At 41.9% G+C, this 26,211-nt stretch overlaps 1 protein-coding gene across 3 annotated transcripts in view; it reads left to right on the top strand.

The window, feature by feature from the left end:
* Positions 1-26,211, top strand: part of LOC115169374 (far upstream element-binding protein 3) — an 87,597-nt gene that overhangs the window by 17,437 nt on the left and 43,949 nt on the right. For all 3 annotated transcript variants that reach the window (XM_029724937.1, XM_029724936.1, XM_029724935.1), the window contains exons 8-12: positions 14,161-14,259; positions 14,391-14,495; positions 14,625-14,727; positions 15,304-15,404; positions 16,303-16,444. In XM_029724937.1, the coding sequence (XP_029580797.1) occupies positions 14,161-14,259; positions 14,391-14,495; positions 14,625-14,727; positions 15,304-15,404; positions 16,303-16,444 (550 nt within the window). The remainder of the gene's footprint in view (positions 1-14,160; positions 14,260-14,390; positions 14,496-14,624; positions 14,728-15,303; positions 15,405-16,302; positions 16,445-26,211) is intronic.

Raw genomic sequence — 26,211 nt, 5'->3', positions numbered from 1 at the left:
GCTATTCCCAACCTGGGGTACCTAATGCCGTCGGGGGTACGCCAAATACAAATGTGGTTCACATTCTCAAACAGTCCATTTTAGATTTTCCAACGGGGCTATACATTTGGGTGAGGTTTTTTTCTCGCCTGAGTAGCCTTGTTTCTCTCCCAAAAATAAAATTAAACTATTTAGTATTCAGCGAAATAAAGACTCAATATCAAATACAGGTAGCCTGGTCAAATAATTAACATCCAATCACATTAACCGTTTCTCTCTCGCGGGAATTTCACTAACGGTCTGTATGTAGCCAAACATAGCTGCTGCTCATTTTGTTTGCTCGAAAATTGATAAATGGTTGAAAAAAGGTATGGCCCGCGTCCATAGAGACGCATACCAGCTCTACTGGTAGTACTGCTACTACCAGCAGTACTACACCTGCTGTTTCACGACGCATCAGTGACATGGCAGGAGATGTTTTGAAACAATTACTGCTTCACATACAAGCCAGTGAATTCTATGCGTTACAGCTGGATGAGTCAACAGACTTGGTGGGCCTGGCACAGCTCCTGGTATATGTCCGTTACGTTTATGGGGGGTCAATTAAGGAAGACATCCTCTTCTGCAAACCACTGGAAATCAGGACAACAGGAGAGGATATTTTTACAATACTGGACAGCTTTGTGACATCGAATGGACTTTGGTGGTCAAGATGTGTTGATATCTGTACTGATGGCGCAAAAGCCATGACAGGGAGACATAGTGGAGTGGTAACGCGTGTGCAAGCAGTTGCTCCCGATGCCATTTGGGTACACTGCAGCATCCACCGAGAGGCTCTTGCTTCCAAGGGAATGCCTGACAGCTTGAAAGACATTTTGGACACTACAGTGAAAATGGTTAACTTTGTTAAAGCAAGGCCCCTGAACTCTCGTATATTTTCTGCATTATGAAATGATATGGGCAACCGTGTAACGCTTTTACAACATACAGAGTGCGCTGGGTATCAAGGGGCAAAGTATTGACAATGTTTTTTTTTTTAATTAAGAGATGAGCTTAGTTTTCTTTACTGACCATAATTTTCACTTGTCTGACTGTTTGCATGATGACGAGTTTCTCACACGACTGGCCTATCTGGGCAATGTTTTTTCTTTCCTGAATGATCTGAATCTAGGACTACAGGGACTCCGCAAGTATATTCAATATGCGGAATAAAATTGAGGCTATGATTAAGAAGTTGGAGCTCTTCTCTGTCTGCATTAACAAGGACAACACACAGGTCTTTCCACAATGGTAGGATTTTTTTTGTGTGCAAATGAACTCACGCTTTCGGACAATGTTGAATGTGATATAGCGAAGCACCTGAGTGAGCTGGGTGCGCAATTACGCAGGTACTTTACCAAAACGGACGACACAAACAACTGGATTTGTTATCCCTTTCATGTCCTGCCTCCAGTCCACTTACCGATATCATTGAAATTGCAACAAGCGCTTCTATGAAAATTGAATTTAATCAGAGGCCTCTGACAGATTTCTGGATAGGGCTGTCTAAGAGTATCCTGCCTTGGCAAATCTCACTGTTAAGACACCCTTTGCAACCACTAACCTATGTGAGAGTGGATTCTCGGCCCTCACTAACATGAAAACTAAATAATCACATTTTATTAGTCACATGCGCTGAATACAACATGTGTCAGTATTGGCCAAAAGTTGAATGACTGCCTCAGTCATACAAACTGCCTTGTATATACTCCAAAATGTGATGAAGAGTGATCAGGTGAATTGCAATTAATTGCAAAGTCCCTTTTTGCCATGCAAATGAACTGAATCCCCCAAAAACATTTCCACTGCATTTCAGCCCTGCCACAAAAGGACCAGCTGACATCATGTCAATGATTGTCTCGTTAACACAGGTGTGAGTGTTGACGAGGACAAGGCTGGAGATCACTCCGTCATGCTGATTGAGTTCGAATAACAGGCTGGAAGCTTCAAAAGGAGGGTGGTGCTTGGAATCATTGTTCTTCCTCTGTCAACCATGGTTACCTGCAAGGAAACACATGCCGTCATCATTGCTTTGCACAAAAAGGGCTTCACAGGCAAGGATATTGCTGCCAGTAAGATTGCACCTAAATCAACCATTTATCGGATCATCAAGAACTTCAAGGAGAGTGGTTCAATTGTTGTGAAGAAGGCTTCAGGGCTCCCAAGAAAGTCCAGCAAGTGCCATGACCGTCTCCTAAAGTTGATTCAGCTGCGCGATCGGGGCACCACCAGTACAGAGCTTGCTCAGGAATGGCAGCAGGCAGGTGTGAGTGCATCTGCACGCACAGTGAGGTGAAGACATTTGGAGGATGGCCTGGTGTCAAGAAGGGCAGCAAAGAAGCCACTTCTCGCCAGGAAAAACATCAGGGATAGACTGATATTCTGCAAAAGGTACAGGGATTGGACTGCTGAGGACTGGGGTAAAGTCATTTTCTCTTATGAATCCCCTTTCCCGATTGTTTGGGGCATCTGGAAAAAACATTGTCCGGAGAAGACAAGGTGAGCGCTACCATCAGTCCTGTGTCATGCCAAAAGTAAAGCATCCTGAGGCCATTCATGTGTGGGATTGCTTCTCAGCCAAGGGAGTGGGCTCACTCACAATTTTGCCTAAGAACACAGCCATGAATAAAGAATGGTACCAATACATCCTCCGAGAGCAGCTTCTCCCAACCATCCAGGAACAGTTTGGTGACGTACGATGCCTTTTCCAGCATGATGGAGCACCTTGCCATTAGGCATAAGTGATAACTAAGTGGCTCGGGGAACAAAACATCGATATTTTGGGTCCATGGCCAGGAAACTCCCCAGACCCACAAATTCTGACAAACTCCAAGCATTGATTATGCAAGAATGGGCTGCCATTAGTCAGGATGTGGCCCATAAGTTAATTGACAGCATGCCAGGGCGGATTGCAGAGGTCTTGAAAAAGAAGGGTCAACACTGCAAATATTGACTCTTTGCATCAACTTCATGTAATTGTCAATAAAAGCCTTTGACACTTATGAAACGCTTGTAATTATACTTCAGTATTCCATAGTAACATCTGACAAAAATATCTAAAGACACTGAAGCAGCAAACTTTGTGGAAATTAATATTTGTGTTATTCTCAAAACTTTTCGCCACGACTGTAGACCTTACAGTGAAATGCTTACTTACGAGCCCCGAACCAACAATGCAGTTTCAAAAAATACAGATAAGAGATAAAAGTAACAAGTAAATATAGAGCAGCAGTGAAATACAGCTGCTAGACTATATACAGGGGGGTACCGATACAGAGTCAATGTGCTGGGGCACCGGTTATTTGAGGTAGTATGTACATGTAGGTAGAGTTATTACAGTGACTATGCATAGATGACAACCGAGAGTAGCAGTGGTGTAAAGAGAGGGTGAGGGGGGCACTGCAATTAGTCTGGGTAGCCCTTTGATTAGATGTTCAGGAGTCTTATGGCTTGGGGGTAGAAGCTGTTTAGAAGCCTCTTGGACCTAGACTTGGCACTCCGGTACCATTTGCCGTGCGGTAGCAGAGAGAACAGTTTATGACTAGGTTGGCTGGAGTCTTTGACAATTTTTAGGGCCTTCCTCTGACACCGCCTAGTATACAGGTCCTGGATGGCAGGAAGCTTGGGCCCAGTGATGTACTGGGCCGTTCGCACTACCCTCTGTAATGCCTTGCGGTCAGAGGCCAGAGCAGTTGCCATACCAGGCAGTGATGCAACCAGTCAGGATGCTCTCTGGTCCAGCTGTTGAACCTTTTGAGGATTTGAGGACCCATGCCAAATCTTCACGACTGTCATGGTGTGCTTGGACCATGTTAGTTTGTTGGTGACATGGACACCAAGGAACTTGAAGCTCTCAATCTGCGCCACAGCAGACTTGTCGATGAGAATGGGGGCGTGCTCGGTCCTCTTTTTCCTGTAGTCCACACTCATCTGCTTTCTCTTGATCATGTTGAGGGAGAGGTTGTCCTGGCACCACACGGCCAGGTCTCTGACCTCCCTATAGGCTGTCTCGTCGTTGTTGGTGATCAGGCCTACCACTGTTGTGTCATCGGCAAACTTAGTGATGGTGTTGGAGTCGTGCCTGGCCATGCAGTCGTGGGTGAACAGGGAGTACAGGAGGGGACTGAGCACGCACCCCAGAGTGGCCTCTGTGTTGAGGATCAGTGTGGTGGATGTGTTGTTACCTACTTTACCACCTAGGGGCGGCCCGTCAGGAAGTCCAGGATCCAGTTGCAGAGGGAGGTGTTTAGTCCCAAGGTCCTTAGCTTATTGATTAGCTTTGAGGGCACTATGGTGTTGAATGGCGAGCTGTAGTCAATGAATAGCATTCTCACATAGGTGTTCCTTTTGTCCAGGTGGGAAAGGGCAGTGTGGAGTGCAATAGAGATTGTATCATCTGTGGATCTGTTGGGGCGGTATGCAAATTGGAGTGGGTCTAGGGTTTCTGGGATGATGGTGTTGATGTGTGCCATGACCAGCCTTTCAAAGCACTTCATGGCTGCAGACTTGAGTGCTACGGGTTGGTAGACTTTTAGGCTGGTTACCTTAGTGTTCTTAGGCACAGGGACTTTTGTGGTCTGTTAAAACATGTTGGTATTATAGACTCGGACAGGGAGAGGTTGAAAATGTCAGTGAAGATACTTGCCAGTTGGTCAGCGCATTCTCACAGTACACGTCCTGGTAATCTGTCTGGCCCTGCGGCCTTGTGAATGTTGACCTGTTTAAACAAAACACAAAACACTCACTAAACTTCAAGTAAATCTTGTAATACATAATGTGGAAATTGAGCAAGTTGAGATGACTTAACTGCTTAGAGTAACACTAGATTGTAAACTGTCATGGTCAAAACATATTGAAGCAGTAGTAGCTAAGATGGGGAGAAGTCTGTCTATAATAAAGTGATGCTCTGCCTTAACAACACTATCAGCAAGGCAGGTCCTACAGGCCCTAACTTTGTTGCACCTTGACTACTGTTCAGTCGTGTGGTCAGGTGCCACAAAAAAGGATTTAGGAAAATTGCAATTGGCTCAGAACAGGGCAGCACGGCTGGCCCTTGGATGTACACAGAGAGCTAATATTAATAATATCTATGTCAATCTCTCCTGGCTGAAAGTGGAGGAGAGATTGACTTCATCACTACTTTTATTTATGAGAGGTATTGACTTGTTGAATGCACCGAGTTGTCTGTCTAAACTACGGGCACACAGCTCGGACACCCATGCATACCCCACAAGACATGCCACGGGGTCTCTTCACAGTACCCAAGTCCAGACCATACTGTGGGAGGCACGCAGTACTACATAGAGCCATGACAACATGGAACTCTATTCCACCTCAAGTAACTGATGCAAGCAGTAAAATTAGATTTAAAAAACACCTTATGGAACAGCGGGGACTGTGAAGCAACACAAACATTGGCACAGACATGCATACACACACGCACGGTAACATACGCACTATACATACACATGGATTTAGTACTGTAGATATGTGGTAGTGGTGGAATATGGGCCTGAGGGCACACAGTGTGTTGTGAAATCTGTGAATGTATTGTAATCTTTTAGCTGCCGCTTTGGCAGCGGCTAATGGGGATCCATAATAAATACAAATACAAAGGTCTTACTCACATCGGCTGCGGAGAGCGTGATCACAGTCTTCTGGAACAGCTGGTGCTCTCATGCATGTTTCAGTGTTATTTGTAAGTAGTTAAGCTCGTCTGGTAGGCTCGTGTCACTGGGCAGCTTTCGGCTGTGCTTCCCCTTGTAGTCTGTAATGGTTTGCAAGCCCTGTCACATCCGACGAGCGTCAGAGCCGGTGTAGTACGATTCAATCTTAGTCCTGTATTGATGCTTTGCCTGTTTGATGGTTCGTCGGAGGGCATAGCGGAATTTCTTATATGCTTCCGGGTTAGAGTCCCGCTCCTTGAAAGCAGGCACGGACTGTGTGTGGAAAATTGACTGAGACTCTCTCCGACACAACCCAACATTGCAGAGTTATGTGCATCCTTTCAAGCACACCCTTCTCATTACCCTGTGGTGAGTTATTCACCATTTTTGATGAACATGTAAGGTTTTATATGTAAGACGGCTAAATAAAGAGCAAAATTATTGATTATTATTATAATATTATTATTTGAGCCCTGGTCCTATCTGAGCTCTTTGTCACTTCCCACGAGCCGTGTTGTGACGACAACTCACACTCATTCTTGTGTATAATAATTGTATCGTATAGTGTGTGTGTGTGTGTGGCAGTCTTACAATAATGGCAAAAAACAAAATGTGAGAGTGCGCTGACCCTGGTGCCAGAGGGGGTACGCAGCTAGAGGTTGAATATTTGAAGGGGTACGGTACTATAAAAGGTTTGGGAACCACTGCTCTAGCCTACCATACTAATCCTCTATAATAATGCCACAACTATCCCTATTACTACCGTTAATGATGCAGCACTACCAATACCACTACTGCTACTAGGCACTACAATTTTTTTCACAACCATAAATACTTCAAGACAAACAAGCACCGTTTCTACAGTCTTCTCTGTAAGTATCAAGTAATTATGATGTTGACTATTGTCCTTTGTTACCTCGTATGGACTAACAGAAGGCCCACAAGGGTTGTGAGCACAGGATTGTTGTTTCTCTGTATGCACCCTACTTAACGTCACTCTGCGTCAGTGGTAGGGCTGTTGCAGTGACCGCATTACACCACACCGGCGGTCACGAGTCATGAAGACAGTCAAATTCCACGTGACCGTTGTCGTGTCTTTGGCTATGCCGGATTAAGTGATATGACATGCTAACTTATAAAATGATTTCTCTGTAATTAATATTACCTGATTAAGCTAATCATGTAAATGTAATTAACTAGAAAGTCGGGGCACCACGGAAGAACATTTATAGAGCCGTTATCTTCCGAATAAACTCTTAAAATACTTAGTAATATTTTACATCGATAGCAGTCAATATTAACCCTCATCTTATTTTCAGTCTCATAATGAAAGTTGTAAATTCTTGGTTATCTTCACGAACCCTGGCTAACAAGTTGAATCAGCAATACAAAATTGGGTTTAATTATTTATTTACTAAATACCTAAACTAATCACACAGAATTACATATACACAGAATAATGATGTCATACAGAAAATGTCCCGGTGGACGGAACCTGGTTACACAAAGGAAAGGGGGTTGGGCTTGAATGAAAGAGCGGGAAGACTTAGGAACCACAAACAGCAGCTATGCTATCGTAAATACATTATCTTATGCATTCTAAATTACCGCCCATTTGGAAAAGGAAAATGCAATAAATATTTACTCTGAGCTGCGCTTCGGTAGATTGGCCGTAGATGCTGGCCGGGTTGGCCAACAGATCTTCCTGTACTCGGAACAATGTCTCTGGTGGTAAATTGGATACGTGGTGGTATCTTCGTCTGTTTGTTAGACTGGATCCGTCGTCCGTCCTTTCCTAGCCCACGTCAACAGCGGCAGCTGCTAACTCAACGGCTAGGAAGTATCACTTCTGTAGTGAATAAGCTCAAAGTTCATACCATAGCTCACGCCGAGGTTGGCTTAGTTCTGTACTTGACATGTGTGTCCTTCTAACGTAGAGGCTGCAGACCTCCCGTACTGGAACCACTGGTTATCTTTTCGTCAAAGGCTTATATAGTGGAGAGGGGGAAGGAGGTGTTTCATCATTTATAACCCCTGTCTCTTCACAGGGTTGGGCCACTGATCAAGCAGGGCACTTTCCTTATGAAAACCCAATTCTCTCATTTGGAAGCTAAAATTACATTTAATCTCCTAACAAACAATTTCAATATCAAACATTTCAATTGCATAACAATTCCATGTGACTCTGATAACTAGAGGGTGGATACTTTCCCAGGTACAGTTTATGTCGTCCTGTCATCAGTCATAATGTCTCAGATGACAATGAGCTGACATCCATACTCATTACGTTATCAAGCATATTTCCAACTGGTTTTATTACCAAAATATGGTTCCTTTCCCCATTTGTTTGATGTTCCCAGACTCTCTATATTTAACAGGACAGCAGTCCTTCAGTAGGGTCAGTAAGAGAGGGGAAGGGAGAAAGGTATTTATGGGGGGGGGTCATAAACCTTACCCACAGGCCAACGTCATGACACCGTTTAGTCACGGTAATTAGGCTTCTCCAAGCTCTGATGCTGTTGATGGTCATTAGTAGCCTACCAAACTTGCTAACTGCCTGGTAGTCAACACACTATTGTTCTTCTAATCACCCTGACATCAATGCAAATGCAATCAAAACTCTAATCTAACACTTCATGAGCTCATGTTGCGCAATATTTCTATAGGCTATGCAATTGCGTGAGAAAACAGTGTGATGGCCTCTTAAAAAGAGGAGGATCACATCAGCTTTCTATAGGCTAGGCCTACTATGTTTATTTCTCAACTTTCCTAATATTAAGCACAATGCTTATCTTTACAGCAGGAGTATAGCCAACCTGGCTGGCATGAAAATTAACCATGGGGAAAGCGTCCTCCATTCGCTATTTAAGTGCATAGATGACATGTATTTTACCCCCGCCCCTGTTTCGAGACAGGTGCATGATAATGGTCCATTCTAAATCAAAACAAATATCACACATTTTATTTAGTATATGTGTAGACATCATTAAATCAAGAACAGTCTGATGGGTGACAGCCTATCACTTGTTAATTATATATTATCACTTGTGAATGATATCCAGCACAAGGCAAGTAACAAAGCCTTTTTTTGGCAACTTTTTTTAATCATAGTGGCCTAGCCCATAGGCCTATATGTTTTAATCAGGTTTGTATGACAACTAAAGTGGCCAAATAACTTCTTAAAATGAAGCACATTAATCCTCTTTACAAGGGGTGTAGAGACTAATTGGCATACATAAGCAGCGCGTGAGTCAAGTTTGGGGAAGATCATTTTTCCAATAAAAATACACCTTTAATAATAAAAGCATCACATGAATATTCACGTTTGCGGTCTCTTTTGATAATGGTGTTTTCCCTCTAATGGATCATTTGCGCTTATAGCCTTCTGCCCTGTGCGCATTGCTGCGCTTATAATGGAAATAAATAAATAGCCTAATAGTTTATCAACATTTAAAGCTAAAAGTTCTGATCTGTTGCGTCAGCCACATTGCGTAAAAAAGTTTTTTTGATGCAAGTGGTTGTATTAATTTGGGATCTATCGCATCCCACAACTGTCCCAGACTATGTTTTGGAATATTTATTTCTCTCATAGAATAGGTCAACAATTGTACTATGGGGGATATTCAATTGACATAGGCTAGTGCTTTTGCTGTTTGTTAGGCCTACGCGTCTTGTTGGCTGACAATGTAAATGTGGAGACAGTTCTTCCAATATCTTCAATATGCACCTCTGAATTGGATAAGGACGCACACAGTTGCGTCTCTGTGTCTGTCTTCACTTGTAGCCTGTTAGAAAGACCCGATTATGTGATGGAGAGCCATGTGAGTGAGAGGTGCTTCGGAGCGCGCAGCACTCGGGGAGAAGGGCACAACGCAGCTCTCCAGGCCAAGGGCACAGTGGCCACTGGCCGCAAATGGCGTGGATTTTTTTAGGATTTATTACAGCCACACCAAGGGGATGCTGCTGTGAAATTCGAGGCATTATCAAGTGCTTGTCAAATTGTGAATGAGAGACTGATGAACTGTGTACAGCCTGCACAGAGCTCATGCCTTTCATGTGACTTTTTTCAAATCATTAGTCGCATCATACAGCCTTACAATGTATTAAAAATCAAAACATATAGCCTAACGTTTGTAGAACAACTAAAGTTGCATTAATAACTCTAAATTAAGCATATAGGAATACCCATTTCATTGTTAACCACTCAACGCAGAATAGATGCATGTGCTCACTCCTTCAGATTGTTTGGAGAAATTATCCTTTCTATTTTATTCAGCTTTGTTCAATTGTTCAATTTTTCATACTATAAAATAATGCCATGGGAATTCTAAGCATATCTTATTTTATAAATTAAATAGTGTAGCCCACAGTATTTGGCATAGCCAGATCAGGACCTAACATAAGGACAAGTCAGAGTATGCTGTTCTGTTTTCTGAAATAGACTACATTTTCTTCAAATCATGTTCCTTTAGACCTGTCTAAAATAATTTATGTATTTATTAGACTTTTTAAAATGTAGATGTTCCAAATGTCTGCATCGATGGCTTGTAGGCTATGTGTTGAAGCCAGGAGATGCTAGATGTGTTTATGTTAATGGTCAGTTACCGTGAGACTGACAGTTATTTGTTTGACAATCACCGGCTGACCAAATTTTTGGTTCTAGACCATTTCAACTGTGGGGGGCCAAGCTGGGGCCAGTTGTACTGTTAGAGGGGCCAGTTACATTAGACGTTATTGTTGTCATATCGTTTTCTTCACTGCATTGCAGGCATTAGCAGTCAAAAGACCATGTTTATAATCATTCAACAATTTATTTGCATTTCCATTATAATTTTCATTGCATTATATATTCAGTATCAGGTCACATCAACTGTATTCTCCGGTTTTTGTGTTTTTCTTTTTCCAAAAAGATCAGCAAATTCATCTAGACTCAAGGCCTTTGCCCTCCTTGACTCAATACTTAATACACCTAAATTGGTTAATCTGTCATTTGACATTGTGGACCTGAGATACATTTTCACCAGCTTAAATGCAGAACAACTCTGTTCACAAGAAGCAGTACTAACAGGGATTGAAACAGCTATCTTGCACAGTTTAAAGAGCTCAAAGAAAACTTTATAAGGCTCAATGAATAATGCCAGCTCTACTACACTGGAGGGTCTCTGCATGCCACTCTGGATTTTCCTTTCTAAAATTCTTCTGAACTGATGTAGTTCATGCCCCAAGTCCTCAATATTTGATTCATACATTCTAGTAAATGGAAACAGGGACTTCTCTTTGAGAAACACATCACTTGTAGGTTTTAGAGTTTGGATGCCATTCATTATGTCATAGTTTTTGCTAGGGAATCTTCTGTTAAGCTCATTGAGCATTTGATCTAAAACAGGGTAGAAAAGGGTTGTACGAAAACTGCCCTTTTCTTGTTCTGAATCTGACCTCTGACCCACTGTACTGAGCACACCGTCTCCATTAAATTGAGAGCTTAGCTTTTTTGGTTGCGTTGCAGGGGGGCGTATTGCAGTATCACATTGCTCAGCTTCATTCCATAGGTCATCAAAAAATGACTCATCCTTGTTGTTATTCAAAGTTTGAATTAAGGCTTCAACTAAATCAACAGCCTTTGACAGGTCAAGTGATGAAGACTGTAGCATATCTGATAGAAATGTTACTTCTCCAAACACTTTATGGAGTGTAACAAGGCACACAATGAATTGTAAATCTATCTGTGCGAGCAGACCTCGTACCTCAACAGATCTGTCACCATTGTGTTCTTGGACTATGTCTTGCAGGACTCGCTTAATGGTAGTTAATCTATCCATAATGGTATGTAGAGCCATATATCGACATGCCCAGCGAGTGTCACTTGGTCTCTGAAGCTCTCTAGGTGCACCTGGGTACATCTCTTTTTGTATGCTAAGCCATTTTTGATGCACATATGACCCAGATGTGAAGACGAAAAGTCTTTCTAGTAAGGAGAAGAACTGTCCTACCTCAGGGACAGCTTTGACTGTATCCACTAAAACTAAGTTTAGATAGTGTGCACTGCAGTGGATGTAAAAGGCATGCTTTGCTTGTTCTTTAATGCGTTCCTGGACGTCTGAATGCGTGCCACTCATAACGGAAGCACCGTCATATGCTTGGCCTACTAGGTTGTTTTTGTATTCAAGACCATGACTTTCTAATATGTGTATGATTTTGTCAGTAAGCCCTGCTGCATCTAGTCGATCAGCCGATTCAAAGTGGAGAACGTTCTCATGGACACCTCCTCTGAGATAGTACCTGAGTACTAGAGATATCTGCTCCTTTTTTTTAATTTTTTTTTACATCTTTTGTTTCATCTGCCATTATGCTAAAGACCTCACTGTCTTTCACTTCTTCTATCATTTTTGTTCGAACCATGTCTGCCAAACAACTCAGAACTTCATTCTGAATCCCTTTGCTTGTATATTTTGCATTATGAGTGCAAGTCAACCTTTTTTTCCACAGTTGTCATGCTTAGCTATTGTTTCTAGGATTGCCATGAAGTCCCTGCATACTCATCGTGTCCTCTCTGTGCAATATTTTGTGTGGCTGTAAGTAGTAGTACTTCTCCTATTGTTTTAATATAGTCCCGATTTTCTTGAACCTGTTTGTTGTGTTCCTTGTTTAGGGCGTTTACCAGTGTTGCATTACTTTCTACAGCTTTCTGATAGTCTCTCCATGTAATCATTCCTTGTTTCTGCCACTCAGACCTTGCATAAATTGCAAATCCCCCCTCTTTGTAAGTTGCCTTCTTCCAGTTGTTAAAACCCAATTGTGAATCAAATACAGTCTCTGAGATTTTGGGAGGGACAAAATGTCTGCCGGCGTAACAAAACAGAGTCTGATTTATTTTGAATATTGAAGCCAGGGGTGGATATGGTACCAGGCCGCCTTGAAGCTCCTCCTCCGGTCCCCCATCAGAGTTCTTGGGTATATGTTCATCATTGGCTGCACCGGTGGTTCCTCCCGGGATTTGCTGATATCTGCCAAAGAAAAAATATATAATTAAAAGTATCTATTTGGGTAATTTTAGATACACCATTGCCATCAGGCAACTTCTGAAATCCATCTGATATCTATATCACAAGCCCAATAGCATGTTAAATAAGAATTCATTTCAATCACAAAACGACTCATTTCTATACACCATATAAACTGACTAATTGCACTGCTTTACAAGTAACCACACATTTATTCAACATCACAAACCTGATGGTCCACTGCTTGTGGATGCACGAGGCTCCTCTGTTGGTGTCTCACTCTCAGCCTCAGTCTCTCCATCTGTCTCACTTTCCTGCTCTACTATGCCTTCACTCTGTCTCTCCAATGGAGAAGTCTTCCTGCTCTCTCTCTGCAGGCTCTCTGCTCTCTTGCTCTCTCTACACCTGAACCATCTGGCTCTGTCTCACTGTCTGCCTTGTCTTTTCTTTGGAAGAAGGACATGATGTCCTTCTTTCTCTTCATTTTGGTGAAAACTAAAGAGCAAAAGCAATGGGGACCACGCTTATTAATTCATTTACTTAAAATAAGTGACTTGCTAGGTAACTTCCCTTTATGTCTAACCGTTTTACGTTACAATGCGTTTACGGAGTGTGGTTTAAGTAAAAACACTCAGCAACATGAGTTTGTTGATCATATATTTTATCCTTTTTCATACTGCCACAAAGTAAAAAAACGGCCAGGTTAAGATAAGCTGATCTAACGTTACACTTCTGTAATGCATTTAATACAAATACAACATATTAGCAATTTTACTCACCTCTATATTTCCTTCTTTGTGCTTGAACTATAATATTTGTGAGGAATTTCTTACAACTTCTGAATAGAAAAAAACTTGCAGATGCATGTGGTACGATACTGTTGTGTTCCGCCTAAAGCCGTCCCTCTAGAAAATGTGTGGGTTAAATTAGTGTTCCGCGTTGCCACTGTCTAATAACGGATGTAAAAAAAAAAAAGAACGATAGCAAAAATTTGTTATGTAAAAATTATTTCATACTCCACATTTAGGGGGGCCACAAGGGGGTCCAAAAGTTACAGGGGGTTTGGTTCATTCTGTCAGGGAGATCTAAAAGCAGCAGCCTATAGTCAGGGCTCTAGACTAATATTTTCAAGTTCATATCAGAAATGAATTTGATGATTTAAAAAACAAAAATAAATTGCTGGCCTTATTGCCATTATCTCAAAAGTCATAAATAACAGCAACATTTCAGTCTGAAGGAAGTATGCTTTGAAGTGATTGAAAGTTATTTGAAAGTTCAGGAAAACACCAGGCATAATGATTAAGCAATCTTTGTGTATGATCTATAGAGAATCAATTCATTTCATTCTGTGTGGATTTGTCACCCTCTGTTCTTATGAGCCTTGTATGGCTTTTGAGGGAAACAGAAGACATGGATGTGAGAGTCTTAGCTTTCAGGAATGGGCTCTACTACGTGTGTGTGTGTGTGTGTGTCAGGAGAGAATAGGAGTGAAGATGATGATGATCCAGGACGGCCCCATGCCCACCGGGGCGGACAAACCCCTGAGAATCACTGGGGATCCCTACAAGGTCCAGGTGAGGCGGGAGGCCTGACTAACGTTATACAGGGCAACTACCGTTAGACTGCTGCATAACGGGGAGCATTGATTGCCATGATTCTCACACACACACACCGTCACGTGAATATCGCTTTCTTCTCCCCATAGCAAGCTCGGGAGTTGGTGATCGAGATCATCCGTGACAAAGACCAGGGAGACTTCCGCAGCAGCCGCAACGACTTTGCGTCAAGATTAGGCGGAAGTACTTTGGATGTAAGAATGCAATGTGCATGTACAGGATGTCCAGTGAATGTGAATTTCACATCCCATGACTAGGGTGTCATTTTAAACACACCCTTGATGTTTGAGCTCACGTGCTTCTGACCTTTTCCCTCCCTATAGGTAGCTGTGCCCAGGTTTGCAGTGGGGATCATCATCGGCAGGAGTGGCGAGATGATCAAGAAGATCCAGGCTGATTCTGGAGTGAGGATCCAATTCAAACCAGGTGTGTGTGAACGTTTATTTTTACATTCTGTATGTCATATGTCATTGTAGCCATGTAATTATGTCGGTGGAATTTTCCCTGTCTCTTATCATACCATAACCAAGTATGTATGTGGAAAGAGGACTTTGATTCTTTGTGTCGGTGTGTGCCGTATCTGGGGTGTATTCAAAATGACAAAACGATGTGATCAATTCTATGGAAACTGAACGACCAGTTGAAAAACTTTTGATTATGGTATCCCAGAAGGAGATTAGCGTATAGTGTGCTGCACAAGTTCTGAGATGTAAAATGGTCACACTCATATTTATCAGGCCACACCTCACCCACCAGTTTTTTGTGGACCCCAGGAAGAGTAGCTGCTGCATGTGCAGTAGCTAATGGGGATCCTAATAAACTAAACCCACCAAACGGAAGCGAAGGCTGTTGAAGAATGGCGTGCACCGTTTTTGGGGAAACGTGTCGTTCAGTACAAACCGTCATGCAACGTAGCAAACGTTGAATCGAACTGAACGCACTCTTGCTTTCAGTCACCACTGTTGGCTTAGTGCGTACTCTACTTCCTCCTCCCGCCACCAGATGATGGCATCAGCCCAGAGCGCATCGCCCAAGTGATGGGACAGCCAGACAGGTGTCAGCATGCTGTCCATCTCATCAACGAGCTCATCCAAACAGCACAGGTACACACATGTATGCACATGCGCGTACACACACACCCAGAACGAGTAAACACTCAGAGCAAAGAACACACGCACACTGCACAGAACACACACATTCCATACAAGTAGAGTGTACACACAAACACACCACCGCAAGCAAACACACACTTGGCACAGAACACACACCAAGCAAGCACACATACCACTCATGATCCTTATTTTCCAGTCAATTTATTTTCCCCCATTCTGTGTCCCAAACAACGGCCTATTCCCTACATAGTGCACTACTTTTGACAGGGACCATAAGGCTCAGGTCAAAAGTAGTGCGCCATGTAGGGAATAGTGTGCCATGTTGGGACTCGTCCCATGTTGGGACTCGTCCCATGTTGGGACTCGTACCATGTTGGGACTCGTCCCATGTTGCTTGTTTTCTGGCGTGTATCGCTCAGGTGGCCAATACAAGACAATTACCATTTAGATCTGCAAATAAGTACTGCAACTCCTAGTCAAATACAGCTAACAGATTAGTCATACGTTTGGTTCTTGGTAAGTGCAGACGACCTCAAGCAAAAGAATACGTTTGCAGTAAACAGGATTGATAAGATACATTATCGGATATATTCAAATATTTTACCTGTGATATATCACAAGGACATTGTAAAAGAATTCCACTCCATGCTTGGGTTAAGCTCCCGGGGTATAATACCTGTACCAGCTGGTGAGTGTTTCCTTGCTGTATGTAAGAAGTTTGAATGTTTTAGCATTATGAATCACTCATTAACTTTTATATTCTCATTGTATTTATTGTCTTGATATGTCCATTGTCTTCGCTTGATAACATGTTTTAATGTATGAACAGAGCTGCAAACAAAATTTCCCCATGGGGATAATAAAGTTATCTTATGTGTGATTGGAGCAGGAGCGCGATGGCTTTGGGGGCTCTGGAGGACCAAGAGGAAGGGGACGAGGCCGCGGGGACTGGGGCATGGGCTCACCAGGGGGACTGCAGGAGGTCACCTACACAATACCCGCTGACAAGTGTGGTCTGGTGATCGGCAAAGGTACTGAAACTCAGTCCCTCAGTGTTCAAAGCAGGCTAGGGCAGCGTAGAACCTCAGAGCTACAAACACAAGTGGATATCGTGCGGAACACTGAGATGTCCGAAGTTACCTTAAAACTGTATCGAACCATTATAGAAAATATGGATTGTGTATTTACACAACTTTTCTCATCTTTTAGCCAGATGCTGTAATTATCGGATGTGTTATTAGCACATGTAGGCCTAAGCAATATTTATGGTTGTCTGAAGCCTACAAAAATGTTTGAAAGGACCGCCTGAAGTTTCTTCCCATAGTCCTAGAACTATTTTCCTCCCTGTAGCTGAATGGCAACTCTCCACTTAATCCGTTGATACCAGTGATGTGTGAGGAAAATGGATAATTAACTGTTTGCCAAATAAAATGTCAAAAATTGTACGTGTTAGTCACGCACACAACCAGTATTACCACAGTTTCTAAACCCAGAGGCGCAACATCGCAAAATTTCCGGCAACGCTTGTGATGTTTGTCCAAACAGGCACAACCTAAATTTGAGCCAATGCCTTTAGTAGTTTTAAGCATGTTATTACTTCAACCTTGTGAAAGTGACAAACTGACACTTTTTCATTTTTGTCAAAAACAACTTTAGTTCAAAGGAATGACCTTTGATTTGACAGCGTGCACATGTTCATTTCAGCGAGAGACAACCATTCGACCCGATGACTTGTTTCTTCGCATGAGCTTAGCTAGCCAACGTCGCCATGACATCGCCCACAAGTGTGATCAGGGATATCTATTGGAGAAGCAGTTTTAGCCCATCTTAATACTGTGCTGTCTTTGCTATTATTTTGTAGTTAGCATCTTAGCTAGGGTATCATTACGTCAAAGGTAGTTAACTACAGCGTTTAGTCAACTAAGCGAGAACACTTTCTTGCCCGCACATGATTTGATCTCTGGAATGGTAGTAGATGCGAGCGCATTGACAAGCAAGAAGACACATGCAGAGTTGCGGCAGTTCATTGCGCGTTGCTGCGTGGATGGAAACAGACATGGCAGAGAGAGCTGTTCCGCTAATACCATCCTTCACAGAAAGTTATATTAGACTGTTTAAGATTAGTAGGCCTATGTTAATGAATCAGTTCTTGATCTATACTCTTGCTATAGCTGTATGTCAACCGTAGGCTGTGATAAGTCAGTTCACCAATGACAACAAGGTATGTTGAATAAATGGTAGCCTACTAGTCAGACTTAACTTGATGGATTAGGTCAGGGATGGAGATCTGAAACAAGCTCATATAGGCCTCGTTAATTTGTTTCATATTCCATATAGCCAACAGCAGTGTTGTAGTCGAGACACTAAACCTGGAGTTTGAGTCCCAAGGCCCATATTCTCAAGTCAGTCGAGTCACAAGTCCCTGTGGCTCATGTCCGAGTCGAGTATAAGTCCGAGTTGCCGATGGTTGAGTCACGAGTCCATCAATTCATAATAGGTGTTATTATGTAATTGTTTCTAGACGCCACCAGATGGTGGTAATTTACACATTTTTACTAAAAGTTATACTCACTACCTGTGTTTCACTACTTATTTGCTACATAAATGAATGGTAAGTCAGGCTCTCTGCTACTTTTTTGTTATCGCCCACTGATATATAGGTGTAGGTTTTTTATCGCAGAGTGAAAACTAAATGTATACTTGTCAGAACCTGGTTATGGGATGGGGAAAGTGGGAAGGTGGTAGAGCGAGATGATAAATCCAAAGACCACCTACTTTTCTGTACTCAAGGGGAGAGCGAAAAACACAGCTAGACTGTTGTTTTACTACACATGTGAAATGTTGGTCCCATGTTTCATGAGCTGAAATAAAAGATATCAGAAATGTACCATATGTACAAAAGCTTATTTCTCTCATTTGTTAACCTTCCCTGTTAGTGAGCATTTTTCCTTTGCCAAGATAATCCATCCACCTGTTAAGTGTGTCATGTTGTCATGAAAATTCTACACAAGGACACTTGAATTCAATCTTAAATGAATCATTGTTTATTAACAGTTAACTTCTTTGGGATAGGGGGCAGTATTTTCACGGCCGGATAAAAAACGTACCCGATTTAATCTGGTTACTACTCCTGCCCAGAAACTAGAATATGCATATAATTAGTAGATTTGGATAGTAAACACTCTAAAGTTTCTAAAACTGTTTGAATGGTGTCTGTGAGTATAACAGAACTCATATGGCAGGCCAAAACCTGAGAAGATTCCATACAGGAAGTGCCCTGTCTGACAATTTGTTGTCCTTCTGTTGCATCTCTATCGACATTACTGCATCTGTGCTGTAACGTGACACTTTCTAAGGCTTCCATTGGCTCTCTGAAGGCGCCAGAAAGTGGAATGGGGTGTCTGTTGTCTCTGGGCAGAGTACAGCAGCTCTGTTTGTGAGTGGGCAGCCTGGGGACAGTGAGACTGGAGATGCGCGGTCACGAGACTTCTCAATTTTTTTCTTTCAGCCTTTGAATGAATCTAACGTTGCCCGGTTGGAATATTATCGCTATTTTTCGAGAAAAATAGCATAAAAATGTATTTTAAACAGCGTTTGACATGCTTCTAAGTACGGTAATGGAATATTTTGAAATTATTTGTCACGAAATGCGCTCGCGCGTCACCCTTCGGATAGTGACCTGAACGCACGAACAAATCGGAGGTATTTGGATATAACTATGGATTATTTTGAACCAAAACAACATTTGTTGTTGAAGTAGAAGTCCTGGGAGTGCATTCTGACGAAGAACAGCAAAGGTAATCAAATTTTTCTAATAGTAATTCTGAGTTTAGTGAGCCCCAAACTTGGTGGGTGTCAAATTAGCTAGCCTGTGATGGCCGAGCTATGTACTCAGAATATTGCAAAATGTGCTTTCGCCGAAAAGCTATTTTAAAATCGGACATAGCGATTGCATAAAGGAGATCTGTATCTATAATTCTTAAAATAATTGTTATGTATTTTGTGAACGTTTATCATGAGTAATTTAGTAAATTCACCGGAAGTTTTCGGTGGCTATGCTAGTTCTGAACATCACATGCTAATGTAAAAAGCTGTTTTTTGATATAAATATGAACTTGATTGAACAAAACATGCATGTATTGTATAACATAATGTCCTAGGAGTGTCATATGATGATCATCAAAGGTCAGTGCTGCATTTAGCTGTGGTTTGGGTTTATGTGACATATATGCTTGCTTGGAAAAAAACCTGAGATTGTGTGGCCAAGCTAAACTCACCTCCCTGAGCGTGTATGTGAAATTTCATCAGTCGAACAGATCGAGATATATAAATGTGCCCGTAATAGCACCACGGCGTGGTCGATTTGAAAGGTGCTTGCATATGTTGAGTCTTGACAGTGTTTGGAACATGTTCACCAAGTTTCATTACAATACGAATATCTGTGTCTGATCTATATGATTTTTTGTGCCAGAACACACCCACGTGAATGTTTATTTGTCCGTAGTGTCCAGTTTTGTGCAGATCGTTCATTCGGTACCAGAGAAGTAGCAGTTTGTTTTTTTCCACAAAATTCTAAAGGTGGAAAATCCATCATGGCGGACCTTATGGGTTCTTGAGGCAAATGTGTTCCTTGTGAGGAGAGGGACCAATGTAAAAAAAATGTATGTAGGACTCTAGTTTACATGGACCTTGCAAAAATTGCATGTCAAATAGATTTTTATAGCGACACTGGCCAATTGGCATGGCACTACGTGCAAGGGTGTGGCCAATGTCCCTTTACCATCATGCAAGGTTGCACCCTTATAGGTGTCGTTGCGTGACTATCATTAAATGTGAATACTTATATTATCAAATCAATTATCTGTGTAATTTATTCCTTACGTGATTAAACTAATCATGCCAACTTTAATTAACTAGGAAGTCAGGGCATCACAGGAAATTTTTTAAAGAGTCTATATCCCGAATTAACTCTATAGATATTTTCATATCTTACCGATTTACAGTCTTCTATTAATGTATTATCACCTCATCAGTCTCATTCCTGAACGTCGCAAACCCTTGGATATCTGCACGAACCCTAACATAAATCATGAATCAGCGATATTGGTTTAATTATTTATCTACTAACTAACTAATCAATCACAGAATTACATAAACACACACACACAGTAGGTCATACATTGGTTACTAACAAGACACAAAGAAAAGTCCCTAGTGGACGAAACCAATATGACGGCTTGGTAGACAAAGGAAAGGGCTGGGGACAGCTCAAGAGCGGGAAACTCAGTGGACCCACGGACAAACAGTTGACTACACTCATGGAAATGCTAATACTTTGAACATGCACAGCCGCTCATTTGAAAATAAATAGCAATTTACATATTTACGAGTGTATGTCTTTGTTGTCTCTGTGGCCGTTGGTTTATCTGCTGAACAGATTGTCTACAGAAAGTCTCTGTTTTGTCCACCAGAGATCAGTCTTTTGTAGTTGTAGCTTGTTATAATGGATACGTCAGGCGTATCTTTCAGTCAATCGATAGTGAATGGAACTTTCAAAGTACCATTGTTCTTAGTTGATCTGTTAGAATAGATGCTTCCGCGGTTGTCGGTATCCTTGTCCTAGATTTACACACATTTTCAGCTGCAGACTGGTAGAACGGCGTCTAGGATTTGCTCCTTCTGTAGCAATCTGTTGGTCTCTATTGTTAAACCGTTTTGCAACATCCGGCTCACGCCTTAGTCTGCTTGGTCTATAGAGTGGTAGCCATTTGAACGTGGGGACCCCGTCCTTGCGTTATCTTGACTAAATGTAAATTTTGTCACGAGTCCTTTAATTAACTCTGTGGAAAGGGGCGTTCCATGACGTTTGGGTATAATGTCTGTGCTCACGGGGGAATGGCCACTGACTGGATGAACTTTACATGAAAAAACTTTTTCTCATTTAGAAGACTAACATCACATTTCATCTTCTCACAAATAGTTTCATATTTAATCATTTACATTCCCCTACATTTGGACGTGACCCTGACAACTGCATTTTGAAATGCTTTGGGTGCTCATTTAAATATTTTTATAGTTCAAAAAGTATAAATGCCTTGAAGTATTTACTCAAGCAATCCGAGTTGGAGCAGTCTGGACATTTGGAAGTAGTTTTTTTGTTAATAGCTTAAATAATTGAAGCTCTAGAGCAGGCTAAAGAAACCAAATAATAGCATGAAGAAGAGTATGTAAAAAATCTAGAGTTGTGCTTTGACTTCAGCAAGCACACCTAATAATAATATTAACTAGTTGGTAACTTTACAAGTAAAGTTGTGGGACATGATAAAGTTCTTTAAAAATATTTTTGCGGAATACGTTTTTAATTATTCTAATAGTGAAATCATTTCAAATGCCCATCCCTAGTCAGTAGTGGTGAGTAGTAGTAGTTAGTGGTCACCAGTTGTGTGTTTTGTGGTAGTTGAGTGGTCAGTCGGTTTTTTTCGTTGTTGTCAGTAGTTTTGCTAAGTAAGTGTGTTCAGTAGTTGTGGTCAGTACTTGTCAGTTGTTTTGGTATGTAGGTGTGTGGTTCAGTGGTTTTGGTCTGTAGTTTTGATAAGTATTTTTTTACACCAAATATGAGCTAAATAAGTTTTTTTATGCATAACGAACATTTCTGTGATCTTTTATTTCAGCGCATGAAACATGTGACCATCACTTCACATTTTGCGTTCGTATTTTTGTTCAGTGTATGTGCAGAACATTTAGGGGTGCCATATATGAAGAAGGCAATATAACCCTTTTTGGATCTACCTAGAACATTTGTTGTTGTTGTCTAAACGACAGTTTGTGAAAACTGAACGAAGTGTGATGTGAAGTTATCGGGTGAAGTATGAATCGAGTGAACGGAGAAAGCGTTGCTCTATCCAATCAGAGGTGTACAGCCTGCCCTTGTTTTTACAGACAGGCACATTTGCCAGTTGAGTTTATTTAGAGCATGGAGCGTGATCCTGAGAAGGACGAAGCAAGTGAGCATTTGAAATGTTCTGTGTCATTCCAGGTCATCCAGACTGTGGATGCATTCAAAATCTTAGTGTTAGCTGTTCTGTGCGGAACAGGTACACAAATCTTGGGAATTTGGCGAGCTATGAAGACGTCTCCCCCAGTCAGGTGGTTGTGGTCAGTAGTTGTGTGATTCAGTAGCTGTGTGATTCAGTAATTACGTGGTTAGTAGTTGTTGTTTTGGTCTGTGGTGGTCGTCAGGAATTGTGTGCAATAGTTGTGGTCAAAGTCATGTGGTCAGCAGTTGTGATCAATAGTTGAGTGATTGCGGTCAGTAACTGGTCTCTAGTTTTGGTCCATTGTGTGGTTGTGGTCTGTAGTTGTGTGGTTCAGTAGTTGTGTGGTAAATATTTATGGGTCTGGTCAGTGGTTGTGGTCAGATGTGTTGTGGTCAGAAGTGCTGTGGTTGTGGTCAGATGTGTTGTGGTCAGAAGTGCAGTGGGTGTGGTTAGTAGTTGAGTGGTCAATAGTTGAGTGATTGGTCTGTAACTGTGGTCTCTAGTTTTGGTCCATTGTTACAAGTGTATGCCTTTGTTGTCTCTCTCTGTGGTCGCCGGTTCATCTGCTGGACAGATTGTCGACAGAAAGTCTCTGGTTTGTCCACCAGAGATCAGTCTTTCGTAATTGTAGCTTGTTATAATGGATACGTCAGGCGTAACATATTCTGACAGAATGTAAATATTCTACATTCTCCTCTCTCCCTCGGTGACATAAGGATACTTCATATTTTCACGTTTAGAACTCAGAACCCATCAATAGTTATAGTTGATACGTGTTTAAATAATTTGAAGTTAGGATAGCCTGAGTTATAATATGCTAATTTTAGCAAATTTTATATGGTGATAAAGGATTTAAAAAGTAAGAGTTTGAAGTTTGGATCGTGTAAACATGTGAAAGTTGGTGTGGTTCGGAAAGTATTCAGACCTCTTGACTTTTTCCACATTTTGTTACGTTACTGCCTTATTCTAAAATTGATTAAATTGTTTTCTTCTCTCATCAATCTACACAAAATACCACATTGACAAAGCAAAAACAGGCAAAAGATTTTTGCAAATGTGTTACAGACCCTTTACTCAGTACTTTGTTGAAGCTCATTTGGCAGCAATTACAGCCTTGAGTCATTTTGTGTATGATGCTACAAGCTTTGTACACCTGTATTTGGGGAGTTTCTCCCATTCTTCTCTGCAGATCCTCTCATGCTCTGTCAGGTTGGATGGGGAGCGTCGCTGCACAGGTATTTTCAGGTCTCTCGAGATGTTTGCTCGGGTTCAAGTCCGGGCACTGGCTGTGACACTCAAGGACATTGACACTTGTCCCGTAGCCACCGAAGCCAAGGATCTCTCTGTACTTTGCTCCGTTCATCTTTCCCACAATCCTGACTAGTCTCCCAGTCCCTACCTCTGAAAAACATCCCCACATCATGATGCTGCCACCACCATCCTTTACTGTAGGGATGGTGCCAGGTTTCCTCCAGACATAACGCTTGGCATTCAGGCCAAATAGTTCAATCTTGGTTTCATCAGACCAGAGAATCTTGTTATTCATGGTCTGAGTCCTTTAGGGGCCTCATGGCAAACTCTAAGCCGTCTGTCATGTGCCTTTTACTGATGAGTGGCTTCCGTCTGGTCACTCTACCATGAAGGCCTGATTGGGTGGAGTGCTGCAGAGATGGTTGTCCTTCTGGAAGGTTCTCCCATCTCCACAGAGGAACTCTGGAGCTCTATCAGAGTGACCATCAGGTTATTGGTCACCTCCCTGACCAAGGGCCTTCTCCACCGATTGCTCAGTTTGGCCGGGTGGCCAGCTCTAGGAAGAGTCTTGGTGCTTCCAAACTTCTTCCATTTAAGAATGATGGAGGCCACTGTGTTCTTGGGGACCTTCAATGCTGCAGAAACACTGTTGGTTACTGTTAGTGTGCCAATGTAAATATTTCTGTGGTCAGTAGTTTTGTGGTTGTGGTCTGACGTTCTGTGGTTGGTCAGTAGTTGAGAGGTTGTGGTCAGTAGTAGACTAATCCAGATCAGTCTACATGTTGTGTTGTTTGAATGGTATTTCTGTCTTACACGATGTAAGAGTAGCAGCAAACAACTACTAATAATTATTATTTTGCGTGGTCAGTGGTTGTAGTCAGAAGTTGTGTGGTTGTGGTCAGTAGTTTTGTCAGTATTTGTGTGGTTATGGTCAGTAGTTGTGTGGTTGTGGTCAGTATTTGTGTGGTTGTGGTCAGTATTTGTGTGGTTGTGGTCAGTATTTGTGTGGTTATGGTCAGTAGTTGTGTGGTTGGTCAGTAGTTGTGTGGTTGGTCAGTAGTTGTGTGGTTGGTCAGTGGTTGTGGTCAGTGGTTGGTCAGTGGTTGAGTGGTTGGTCAGTGGTTGAGTGGTTGGTCAGTGGTTGTGGGGTTGGTCAATGGTTGTGTGGTCAGTGGTTGTGGTCAGTGGTTGTGGGGTTGGTTGTGTGGTTGGTCAGTAGTTGTGTGGTTGTGGTCAGTAGTTGTGTGGTTGGTCAGTGGTTGTGTGGTTCAGTTGTTTTGTGGTTATGGTCAGTAATTGTGGTCACTCTTAACCTCTCTGGGCTAGGTGGGACGCTCAACAGCCAGTTGAATCCCGTGGCGCGTTATTCAAATACCTTAGAAATGCTATTACTTCAATTTCTCAAACATATGACTATTTTACAGCATTTTAAAGACAAGACTCAAGTTAATCTAACCACACTGCCCGATTTCAAAAAGGCTTTACAACGAAAGCAAAACATTCGATTATGTCAGCAGAGTAGCCAGCCAGAAATAATCAGACACCCATTTTTCAAGCTAGCATATAATGGCACATAAACCCAAACCACAGCTAAATGCAGCACTAACCTTTGATGATCTTCATCAGATGACAATCTTAGGACATTATGTTATACAATACATGCATGTCTGTTAAATCAAGTTCATATTTATATCAAAAACCAGCTTTTTAAATTAGCAGGTGACTAGCATGTGACTAGCATTCCCACCGAACACTTCCGGTGAATTTACTAAATTACTCACGATAAACGTTCACAAAAAACATAACAATTATTTTAAGAATTATAGATACAGAACTCCTCTATGCACTCGATATGTCCGATTTTAAAATAGCTTTTCGGTGAAAGCACATTTTGCAATATTCTAAGTAGATAGCCCGGCATCACAGGGCTAGCTATTTAGACACCCAGCAAGTTTAGCATTCACCAAAGTCAGATTTACTATAAGAAAAATGTTATTACCTTTGCTGTCTTCGTCAGAATGCACTCCCAGGACTTCTACTTCAATAACAAATGTTGGTTTGGTCCCAAATAATCCATAGTTATGTTCAAACAGCGGTGTTTTGTTCGTGCGTTCAAGACACTATCCGAAGGGTAAATAAGGGTTACGAGCATTGCGCATTTCGTGACAACAAAAATTCTAAATATTCCATTACCGTACTTCGAAGCATGTCAACCGTTGTTTAAAATCAATTTTTATGCCACTTTTCTGGTAAAAAAGCGATAATATTCCGACCGGCAAAGCCTGTTTACATTCAACGAGAGAAAAAGTAAAAGCATGCTATCCCCTCATGCACGAGCCTCGTCTAATGGCCGTCTGATAGAGCACTTGCCAAACGAGCTAGTGTGTTTCAGCCTGGGCATTGAATTACGTCATTCAGCTTTTTCCCGGGTTCTTAGAGCCTATGGGAGCCGTAGGAAGTGTCACGTTACAGCAAAGTTCCTCAGTCTTCAATAAACAGAGGCAAGAAGA

This window comes from Salmo trutta, chromosome 31 (genome assembly GCF_901001165.1).
Source record: "Salmo trutta chromosome 31, fSalTru1.1, whole genome shotgun sequence".
NCBI classification, from domain to species: Eukaryota; Metazoa; Chordata; class Actinopteri; order Salmoniformes; family Salmonidae; genus Salmo; species Salmo trutta.
Note: the sequence above shows the minus strand (reverse complement) of the source record. Positions and strands in the feature narration are given on the sequence as shown.